We start from the raw sequence: 12,062 nt of genomic DNA on the forward strand, positions 1-12,062 counted from the left end.
CCTCTCTCTGAGTTTCAGTGCCAGGAAGAGCTGGCTGCCAGGTTTAGGAAGACAGAGAGACTTGTCCCAAAGGTTTTTAATGACAAGGGTTAAGAAAAGGGCAGGCAGGTCATGGCAAGTTGGAGCCAGGACGATGTGAAGTTGGCTGTCCCTCTTACTGAGAACACTATTATCTCCTGGGCACTTGGGTGTTCTGGGAAAAGCATGTGAGTAGTTTTGGCTGGGCTGCAAAAGATGGTGGAGTAGATTCTTAAGACTGTATTTTCACACTGACATTTTCCTTCTTTGGTCACAGGAGAAACTAACGTATCCCCAATCCTGGCTGTCCTGTGTGGCAGAGACATTCCCGGGCCCATCCGGTCAACTGGAGAGTACATGTATATCCGCTTCACCTCAGATGGCAGCATCACTGGAGCAGGCTTCAATGCCTCCTTTCACAAAAGTAATGTGGTCAAACGCTCGCCATTTAATTTCCTCCCCGCTCCTCTCTCTTCCTTTTCTCCTTCCTCTTCTCCTCTAGCTTTCTTCTCTCTCAATTCTTTCTGTCCTCCTCTTTTTTTCATGCATTTCTCCCTCCTCCCCCTTAGCCCCCTCTTTTCTTCCCTTCCCTTCCTCTCCCCTCCCCTCTGCTCTCCTCTCCTATCCACTTTCTCCCTAATTGCCCAAATCATTTTCCCATGCTAAGATATAAGTTTAAATCAAAAGTCACAGGTACCTACTACATCATGGTGCTAGGTACCAAGTCCGCACACAAACCAGAGTTGTCACTGTACAAGAGTGTCTCTTGTTCTTGGGTGTCTGAGTGGTACTTCCCACTTCTGTAAGAGGTGTGTTCATGGTAGACACAAGAAAAAGATATTTAAAATAGCTTTCACCCTAGCTAAGAGTTGGACCTGGAAGAGAATACATATCCATAGCCCATCTGAAGAACTATGGATAACATACTGTATCCCACTTAAGAAATAACCAGTAAACATGATACAGGAGACACGTTTATGAATGCTTTGAGTGTGATAGAAAGAGTCTGTAGGTCTTAAAATAGGGACTTGGTTAGTCAGAGGATGTGTGTAGTATATGAACTGCTTTATGTGTCATATAATTGAGATTTCTCAATACTTGACACCATGTGAAATCTCATAATAACATTGAAGTAAAGCTAGATTAACATTAAAGAAATTGTCTATGGAATATTGAAAGACAGTTATGTATGAAAAAATTAATTTTAAAATGGATTCTTAACCTAACATTAAAATTAATCTAGTAATTCCTTTCCTGCTTAGATATAGCTTTTATAAGGATGGAGCAATCATAGGAAAATGATCTACCTTACACTCAGTAGAAGCAGGCTGTGCAGAGGATCGAGATTGTGCTTTGGAATTAGAGCTCAAACAAATGTCTGTCTCTGCAATAACTTGTGTGAAGTTTCTTTATTTACTTGATGACAGGCTGCCTAGTACTTGACAATGACAACTTAAGGCCTGCTTCCCCACTCTTCCTCAACTCGCAATGTCTAATATATCATTAGCATCTCATTAGACAGATAGACAAAAAAGCAGATAGATAAATGATAGATGGATAGATGATTGATTGCTAGCTAGATGATAGATGGAAGGATGGACAGACAGTAGATTGCTAATTAGATGATAGATAGATAGATAGATAGATAGATGATAGATGCACAGATGATCTCCAAAGCCTTTCCATTCTTAAGTAGCAGAGTAAAGTCTGCTCTGCTTCTTATATAAGCTCACCAAGCTACTTTCTGAATTGTGCATGCTACCTCATCTAGCCTGAGTCCCAGTGATGGCCCTCTTATCACATCAAGCCTTTACACTGTTTTCTGGATTGCAATGTTTGTCTTCTCTGAGCTCACCCAGTTTCATTCCTTATTCCATCCAGGTCTCTGCTCAGATATTACCTCTCCAACTTCCCTAGCAACAGAGTACATCTTCCCCTCACTTTTCTTTCTTGAACTTACTACTATTTCACATGGTATATATTTACTTTTAACATGCCGTCCACCTCTGGAAAGCCAGTTTTTGTGAAAGCAAATGGTCCATTCTCCATGACTCAAATCTTAACTACAACGCTGTCAGTATCCAACAGTGTGTGCTCATTTAGTGGTTGTGCCTCTAATAATTTCTTATTCTTTGATCCCAGTTTCAAATTTCTCATCTGTTGCTTGCATTTTAAAAATCTCCAATTGGGGGGTGGGGAGAAAAGTATAAAAACCTCATTGTCAATATCATTTGAATAACCTACTTTTCTTTTTCCTCTTGGGAAGGCTGTGGCGGATATTTGCATGCAGACAGAGGGATTATCACATCCCCCAAGTACCCAGACACCTACATTCCCAATCTCAACTGCTCCTGGCATGTTCTGGTCCAGAGTGGTCTGACCATCGCTGTCCATTTTGAGCAACCTTTCCAGATTCAAAATAGAGACTCTTCTTGCAGCCAGGGGGATTACTTGGTGGTAGGTCATGCTTGTTACTTTTTGTGGTTAACTGTCTCTGCAGACTTAATTTCAGCATTCTTAGTATGCAAATTGGTAGGACCTTTAACATTCTTTTGCAATATAAAGGATATTGCATAATTTTAATCTCTTTCCAGCTAAGAAATGGACCAGATATCCATTCTCCACCCTTGGGACCCTCTGGAGGAAATGGTCGTTTCTGTGGAATTTATACTCCATCAACTCTGTTCACCTCAGACAATGAAATGTTTGTTCAGTTCATTTCTGATAATAGTAATGGTGGTCAAGGATTTAAGATCAGATATGAGGCAAAGAGTTTAGGTAAGTACTTCCCCTGAGAATTATATCTATTTTTTTCCTGAGATTGCTTGATTTTTGTTAAGATAGATTTTAGGAAAACAATGCCAAATTTTGTGTGGTAAAAGTTGTGACATTAATAAGAACATCTGCCTATGATCAACCTGGGACTTAGAGCCTGCTCCATACACTAACTATGCCCTACGATGCTTGTAAAGTGTAGCCATTTGTAGTTATCAGGTGAGTAAAAGAGGCTTTGGATTTTCTAAGTTGTTGGCTTTGTTTTATTTTGTTTTTTCTAATTACTGGCAAAGTGAATTCTCCAAATGAACTGATCTTCATGGACCCTGGAATCCTTACTCTTTCTGTAATGAAATGTCTTAGTTAAACTTAGTTACAGTAGCACAGTAAAGGCTTTGGGTGCCCCCTTCATCCTCATTTGTGTTCTTCCTTTGTAGTAAACACTGTTCTATGATTCTATTATTACTCATGTATTATTGTATTGCAGCAGCAGTCTTTCTACAATCACCCTTACTTACTTATGCTTACTTACAATTGTATTTAATTTTACTGTAATTATTTGATTTTCATGACAGTCACTTTTTAATAGCATTTAACTTAATGTCAGTGTAGACTAAACAGCACAACTAAATCTCCACTTGTCCCCTCAAATTCAATATCATGAATGATTATGTGACCTTAATCCTAGATTCTTGAAAATGCTTCAAAAGGTATATTGATTGTATTGGAAATGTTTTTGTTTGTTTGTTTTTGTTGTTATTGTTGCTATTACTGCTGCTGCTGCTGCTTGAAATCGGGTCTCATATAGCCCAAGGTAGCTGGAAATTCTCTCTGTATCTGAAGGCGACCTTGAATCCCTGATCCTCCTACTTTGACACTCCAAATACTGGAATTATAAGCATGTGTCACTGTGTCCAACAGAAATCTTGTGTTTTATTACACATTATCTCAGATGTGAGAGAATTCAGAATGGCAGCATCATTTTTTTATTTGGGAAACAGAAGGAAATAAAAAATTTTTATCAATCACCCCCCCCCAAAGCATTTAATAATTCATGCAAGGCCCAAGACAAGTAGTGTGTTCAGTCACCGCCTAATGCATTAAGCACTGGCTCGCAGGAAGCTGGTAACAGCTCTGAGGGCAGCTGTGCTGCTGTTCGAGGTTGGCATTTTCTCTTACATCCCTGCCTTCGTGTTGGGGATTCACAGTGAGTTTTGAATGGGCCGGTTTGACCTCCTGCAGGACCCAATTTCCTAGTTTGTTAATGCTAGGATTAGCCTTAATTCTGTGACAGTTCAAATGAGCTAAGTGTACTTTCTTCTTAGTTCCTTTCTAGGCCCATTGGTCATGCATCTATGCTAGTGGCCATTATCATCTCCCTGCCTTTCCTCGCACACATGACTGTCCTTAATATTAAGATCCAACAAAGGTCTTTTGTTTTAAAAATTATTTGGGGGCAGCCTCAAGAAATATGGTCATGCTTTGCTTGTCTCCCCGTACTTACTAAGGCAGACTTCTCCCCAGCTCTCTTCCCGTCGTGTCTGCATCATGCCATTTCCTATGTCTTAAATTATGTTTTGCTGAATAGCTCTTGGCATCACTTGCTGAGCTTTATATATACTATCTTTCCCCAGAGATTTTTCTCTCCACTGTAGTTGATTCATAGTTCTGTGGCTCTGTACTAAATGTCTTTTATTCTCACCTGATTAATTGGCTTGTTAATTAGTTAGCTAAACATTTATAAAGAGCTTCACATTGCACATGCTACCAAGTTCCATCAAGAGGCTCCACGCAATGAAGGAGAAAGACAAGCAGAGGCCGTTATTGTGCAACATAGTAGGTTCCAAATGGAAAAATGCTCCAGGATCTGTAACCACAGGGAGAAGTGTAGTTGGATGTTTTCTCTGTATCTCCTGGTTCCACTGGACCAGATTCTCTCCCTCCTGCTGGGTACCTGCTGATGCTTATGAAATAATTACTCAGAGACTAATATTAAAATTATAATTTTTGGCCAATGGTTCATGCTTATACTGACTAACTCTCACAATTAAATGAACCCGTTTCTATTAATGTGTATATTGCCACAAGGCTTACCAATAATGCTCTGGCATATTACTCCTTTGTTGAGTACATGGCGTCTCCCTGACTCCAACTTCATTCTCTCTGCATCTTTGTTTGGAATTCCCACCTAGCTATATCTTGCCTTTCCATTGGTCAAAACAGCTTTATTCATCTACCAATAAAAGCAACACATATTCACAGCATATAGAAGGACATTCCATATCAGGGAAGATATATCCAACTGATGGAATCATAGAAGAAAGGAGTGAGCAGAGATTTGTACTTTTGCAAAGAATTATGTAACATGAGACATCTCAGCATTAGAAGACAATTCACGATTTTTCAAGAATTTACTATGTTGGAGAATAGGGTCATAAGGAGATGATTATGGTGATGAACCACATGTGTATCGTGATGCTAAGGGCCATTAGAATGACCCAAAGATAAGTTTTAAATACTGAAAGGTTTAAATACAAAGTGCTACGGCTTGACCAGAACAGAAACATCAACATAGCTGCATGATTGGAAGAATGAAGGAAGAACCCAGATGAAAATGTAACTCAGGAAAACCTGCCACGTCCTGAACTAAGGCAATGTCAGTAAGAAGGTAGAAAAGAGTCCATGTTGAAAGATGTTATAAGTAGGGAATCCAGTGGATTTTCAGGTGGCTGGAAGGTGGGAATGGAGAGAGGGGATGAAGGAGCATGAGTAACAGCTAGGTGCACACAGGTGCCAGATTGATATATGTTCACCCTGAAATCCCTGAATTACATATTCTGAAAATGTCTGGTAGGCTGTTGAAAAAAAGGGATGAGAAGATTGGTCTAGCCTGGACTGACAGAGTGTGGGAAGAGCTGACAGATGCAAATGAATTTATTCTGAATAGTAACAAACAAGGGATTGAAAGTTGACATGACCCTGATTTACCTAGTAGCCATGAAAATGGAGGTTAGGTCAAATATAGGTAAACAATAAATGACTACTAAGGAGGCTAAAGACAGCCCAAGATGATTTGACTCCAGACTGCAAGAAGTTCTAACAAGTCAATCAACCTCGTAGAACTTCAGTTTATGTGTTCATGTGATGCTGCATATACTTTACATTATCATTTTGTTAGCTTTAATGAAAAGTAAATTTTTTAGTTAGAATAGACATTTTGGATGTGGGCATCGTGGTATGTGTCTATAATCCCAGCTCATGGGAGGTGGATCTAAGAGGTTTAACATTTCAAGGCAGCCTCAGTGACATAGACAGGGTTTAGCCAAGACTATCTCAAAAAGCAAACAAATGGGATAGAGAGATGGGTCAGTGGTTAAGAGTACTAGCTGTGCTAGCTGCATTTTCAGAGGACCTGGGTTCAATTTCCAGCACCCATATGACAGACCACAGTTGTCTGTAACTCTATTTCCAGAGAATCTGATATTCTCTTCTGGTCTCAAATGGCATCAAGCATTCATGTGGTGCATAGACATACTTGTAGACAAAAACACCCATACAAATAAGGTACAAAATGAAATCAAATTAAAAAACAAAAGAGCAACCCTGCCCTCACATACACACATTTCAAAAGAAAACACTTGACCTGGTGAAAAAAGCAGAATAGAGGGTTGACAGAATAAAGAGGGACATACATCGTAGCTCATTTTATAGGAAAGTCTAATTGTACTTGCTTAAAAGAGCATCAGGATAATTCAAATGAAAGGAAAAATAAAGACAAATTAACTGCACACAGCACTTGTGAGGCTGAATATATTCTCATTCTCCAGAATGTAGATTGATTTAACCTTTTCTTGGCAGCCTGTGGGGGCAACATCTACATCCATGGTGCTGATTCTGATGGACACGTGACCTCTCCGAACTATCCTGCTAATTATCCCCAGCATGCTGAATGCATTTGGATCTTAGAGGCACCTTCTGGGCAAAGTATACAGCTCCAGTTTGAAGATCAATTCAATATTGAAGAAACACCCAAGTAGGTCATCTACATTTTAATGTTCCTCTAACCCAAAGTTTATTTTTTTTAGCTGCCATATCCAAGACAACTTATTTCTTCTTTGCTCAGCGGGTACCCACTGCCCAAGAAAATATAGAGACAAAGAGATAAGTAAATGTCTGAAGCCTCAGTGCTTTGCCTGGCAACTACTCCCATGCTGACCTTCAACACATCCTCCAAGAGACACTGGGGGTGACTGTTCGAGACTGATGGCATTTTATTCTCCCTCCACAGGAAAAAATACAACCTCTGTTAGATAAGTATTTTTTCTTCGGCCTTATAGTGAGTGTCACAGATAATAAATACCTGCTTAGCAAATAATTTGTGTGGTGTGACGGTAGAGGCCACCAGTGCCACCAACAGCCCTGAAGCAAGCACTCTACAATTTCCCAGGCTCGTTTGCATCAGGATTCTTGAAGGGTCACAACTCAGAGAACATATATGACTCTGCTGAAAACCAAGGGAAACTATATAGTCTGTGAAAACAAAGCAAAATTATAAGCCGACACAGAGATCTATAGTTTCTTTTTTCTTTTATCTAAAATATTTCTGTATTTGCGTGAATGAATGCATGTCACAACAGAGCTACTGATCACCACTTTTGACACTGAACATGATATGTTTTTCCAGAAACTAGCATGGACTCTCTAAGTTTGACTTTATTAAGAAACATTAGTAAAAACTCATCTTCTTTTATAGGCATAGAGAGTGCAGCTGTGCCCCTCAGTAGCCATAATCATGGGACTTCCAAGAGAGGCTGATATTTCTCATGTGAAATATATGCAAGTAACATGTCTGACAAATTCTACTTTAGTTGAATCCATAGTCCATCTGAAATGACTTTTATGTTTGTAAGACAAAGCAGTGTATATAAAGAACTAGCTCCCATTTAAAAATGCCATAAAGTTTAAAGAGCCTCAGTTATGTTATCTTATAGTACAGAAATGATGACTAAATATTGTCATTGAATAAAGAAGTCTTGACTAACAACATAAGTCCAAGTAACTGTTTTTGTAACTGTGATCCTTTCTTTCTGTTAGCTGTTCTTCGAGCTACCTTGAATTGCGTGATGGAGCTGACTCAAATGCTCCTGTGCTTTCCAAATTGTGTGGGCACTCCTTGCCTAGTATCTGGGTATCCTCAAGAGAACTTATGTACCTGAAATTCCACACTGACAGTGGTTCCAGCTACATGGGATTCAAAGCCAAGTACTCCATAGGTAATGCTTTATTATCAAACCTGAAAACAGTGGTTTGAGGAAACACTGAAGCCTAACCACACTGTGCCTCTCACCTGCCTAATTTTAAGACTCAGAAGAAGGCTATGAAGAAACTCACAATGTCATCACCAGTTTTAAGTAATTTGTATTTTAACTTTAGTATTTTATATTTTTCCTAACTTGTGTATAGAAAGGTATTTTCAGTTATATCAAGCTTAGCTTCTATCTCTTACCATGAAATAGGTATACTATACTTGTAAATAATAAAATTTCTTGGTGGTTCAACAACTGCACTTGGACAATGACTTAGAACACCAAGCATCCATGGAATGGTTCAGCCTTTTCCTCCTGAATCTCTAATGCCAAGCCAGTCACTCGATGAAAAGCACATTATTCCCCTGGAGTTTGGTTTCTTTATTTTAAAAAATGAGCCATAATCATACATATTGCAGATTCACTTCAAGTATATAATACCTTATATCACATATAATTTAGTGTCTGGTGGGTCTGAACTCTTAGAAAATGTGTAAATCAGCAAAAACCCAGAAAGTCTAGTTTTAACAATATTTATTATGTGCAATTTACCTGATAGCCTAAGGTATATTGTGTGTAGGTTAATCTAAATATCACATCCAACTGATAAGAAATAACTCAGTAGGAATTTTTAAGCCCTGAGAGACTATTTACTTCAGTGCAGTATGTACTTAGTTAACCTAGAGAGGTAGATACCAGCAGTCACCAGTCAACCATAGCCCCTTCCAGAAGAGTGCAGACAGTGTTTGGAATCAGCAGCAGAGGGTACCAGGCAGGCCTTCTTACTCCACCAGTTGCTTCCTGGATGAAATTTACATACAAATAATAGCTCTTACATGCTGTCCCAGGAGAATGGATGTGATGTTACAGTATGTGACATGCCATAGTCATCTTCCATTTCTCACAATGAGTAGGCTTGAGGTGTTTTTCTTTCTATCAACAGTAGATTTCAAATATTAGGAAAGCTTTAAGCAAACATTTTCAGATTTTTACAACTTCTGTTAATGCTCACTTGGCTCCTAAAAGTTTAAATTATACTGGTTTCATTCTGTAATCCATAATAGAATATCATTCGTGTGTGTTTGTTTTTCAGCCTCCTGTGGAGGAACAGTCTCAGGGGAAAATGGAGTCATTGAGAGCATTGGATACCCAACCCTTCCCTATTCAAACAATGTGTTTTGTGAGTGGCATCTCCGGGGCCTCCCAGGACACTATCTTACCATCCGTTTTGAAGATTTTAATCTTCAGAGATCCCCTGGTTGTGCAAAAGACTTTGTGGAGATCTGGGAAAACCATACCTTTGGTCAGTGAAAATACTGCTTTCTTTGAGGGTGTTTGCTTCTTAATCAGTTTATTCAACCTCTGAAGTATCTTTGCTTCTGAGAAAGGCAAAGGCGTGTGTGTTGTCATCAGAGAAATGCAGATTCATGGGCCCTGGACAAGACCAGCAGTTCTTTTCCGTGATTCTAACAGATTACAATGGATGCTTATTATTGCTATAGCTGTTCTATATTCATCTTGGAGAGCACGCTGAAAAAGCCTTGTACTGGGATGCCTTCCTCCTCCTGTGGAGACCCCAATGTGCTGCATGTGGTTATTGGAAGAGTCTCCTGAAGCATAAGGAGAGGGAAGGACAGTGTGTATCATATAGCAGTATAAGAGGCACTTGGATTGCTTCTTTAACCTTGTGAGCAAGCCTTCCTCATTAGGCAGAGATAGACTTACCTAATTGGCTCTACTCTTTATACATCTGCATATATTTGAATATATTGACTTTTGTTCATGATTTTCATAACAGTGGTTGCCATGGACAAACGATTTTCTCTTAAGATATTTTTTTTGTACGTGCAAAACAATGTAAGTAAACACTGACAGAAATAAATCACCTGGGCATGTACATAATTAATTATTTGACTCTTACAGGCAATCTTTTGGGCAGATATTGTGGAAACTCCATTCCTGGCAGTGTCGACACTTCTAGCAATGTTGCTTCAGTCAGGTTTGTCACAGATGACTCTGTCACTGCCTCGGGATTTAGACTGCAGTTTGAGTCCAGCAGAGAAGGTGAGTTCAAAGACTTATTAGAAAAGGTACTAATCTCCTAGAGGATAGGCAGTACGCTAGGCACTGATATCGTAATAATTTGAAAAAGAAAATGTGATTCTGTCTTCTTGACTCTTATGAGGAGCTGAAAGCTAGATGCTAATAAACAGTCTTCAACTAATGAAAACTTAACGCTGGAATAAATGCTGCAAAGGAAAGTAACTGTATCATGAGAGATGCAGAGAGGAGACATGGCTTCTCTATAAAGCCCATCTTGAGAAACTGGTACATTGTAATGCCCTAGAGTTATCAAGAACTCATGTTCCTAAATGCCCTGATGAGCTCAGGTGAAATAAAGGTCATGCAGAAAAACAGAATATTGACTTTAGCTTTCCTAAGTTTGTTATATTTATTGGTTTTTACTACATCCTGGGCTCTGATAACAATTTTAGCGCTGCCAGTGGACTGCTTTCCATGGAAGCAAATGTTAAGTATTGACGGAGACAAGAACTGAATATAGATGTAAATATAAGAAGTCAAGAAATGAATACAGATGAACGTTCTCATACATGTGGAGACAAAAAAATGCGGCCAGTAATTTTGTCTAGATGGGTCATTAAGAACCAATTTTTAAAAGCATCTCTTGTGAAAAGAGATATTTTGATTTAATTTTTTCCTTTCTGTTTTTCAGAGTGTGGTGGGAATTTACGTGGCACTACTGGAACATTTACCTCTCCCCACTACCCAAACCCAAATCTTCATGCCTGGATCTGCGAGTGGACAATCACTGTACCAGAAAACAGGAGGGTTATCCTAACCTTTACCAACTTGAGGCTGGCCAACCATCCATCCTGCGACAATGAGCACCTCATAGTAAGTGTTCTCTGCAGGCCGGGCACTGTGTTCCATTGTGTCTGGAGGGTATTCACCAGACGTAGTAATATGAAAACTCAATCAAACTATTACCACTTATGTAAGTACATTTGAGACAAAATTCTGAGTAGCTTGCGTAGAACAGAATCACCACATACTGCTTTCAGAGACTGTCATCCATCACTGTATGCACAAAGGTTAAATGGGGGTTAAGTTTTCAGAGCAAACCATCACTGTATATGACAAAAGAGGATAAGCAGATCACAGCTAAGCACACAAACAAACTTCATCGGTCTCAGCACAAGCATCGATGAGGCTTACACAGATGAGTGGTCCTATATAATCTCATTTTCTGCTAGAGGTATTGAGAGACCCTAGGTAGAAAGACTGCCGTGTTGCCAACTTCAGGTGTGAGAGGCCTGTCCTCAGTATTCTTAGCTTCCCTCAGCTGAAGAAAGCAAATGAGTCCCATGAATATGAATATCAAATACGTTGTTGACTCTGAAGTATGTCTGACTGTGTGTGTGTGTGTGTGTGTATCAACATACATGTATGTATGATATACATGCATCCATATATGTACTTATCAATGTAGCTATGGGTAGATTAATAGACTACCAAGTGGCATTAATGTTACTATACTTCTCTACCCATCCTGTTCCCTTCTCCAGTCTTTTGTTTTGTTTTGTTTTCAAGACAGGGTGTCACTGTGTTACCCTGACTGTCCCGGGATTTGCTCTGTAGACCAGACTAGCCTCAAAGTCAGAGATATACCTGCCTCTTCCTCCTGTGTGCTGGTATTAAAGGCGTGTGCCACCATGCCTGGCCTCCTAAGTCTTTCTTATCTGAGTAAATAATAGTTCCAGTGGCTCAAGGAAACAATCTTAATGTTTATTTTGGAGTTATAATTCCTACAGCCATTGGTTGTGCCTTAGAAAATATCCAGCTCTAACATCTGTGTACCCTCTGCTACTGCACCATTCCTCACTTGGACTGTTCCATCAGTTCCTGATGGTCTCTGTCTCTAGCCTTGTCTTCCCACATTCT

At 39.4% G+C, this 12,062-nt stretch overlaps 1 protein-coding gene across 1 annotated transcript in view; it reads left to right on the forward strand.

The window, feature by feature from the left end:
• The window catches only part of Cubn (cubilin), a 197,437-nt gene that overhangs the window by 131,395 nt on the left and 53,980 nt on the right, over positions 1-12,062 (forward strand). The window contains exons 38-45 of the mRNA XM_040755469.1: positions 296-442; positions 2,285-2,475; positions 2,613-2,796; positions 6,652-6,826; positions 7,888-8,066; positions 9,193-9,402; positions 10,023-10,163; positions 10,834-11,015. Coding sequence (XP_040611403.1) covers positions 296-442; positions 2,285-2,475; positions 2,613-2,796; positions 6,652-6,826; positions 7,888-8,066; positions 9,193-9,402; positions 10,023-10,163; positions 10,834-11,015 — 1,409 coding nt within the window. The remainder of the gene's footprint in view (positions 1-295; positions 443-2,284; positions 2,476-2,612; positions 2,797-6,651; positions 6,827-7,887; positions 8,067-9,192; positions 9,403-10,022; positions 10,164-10,833; positions 11,016-12,062) is intronic.

This window comes from Mesocricetus auratus, unplaced genomic scaffold (genome assembly GCF_017639785.1).
Source record: "Mesocricetus auratus isolate SY011 unplaced genomic scaffold, BCM_Maur_2.0 Super-Scaffold_100013, whole genome shotgun sequence".
Taxonomy (NCBI): Eukaryota; Metazoa; Chordata; class Mammalia; order Rodentia; family Cricetidae; genus Mesocricetus; species Mesocricetus auratus.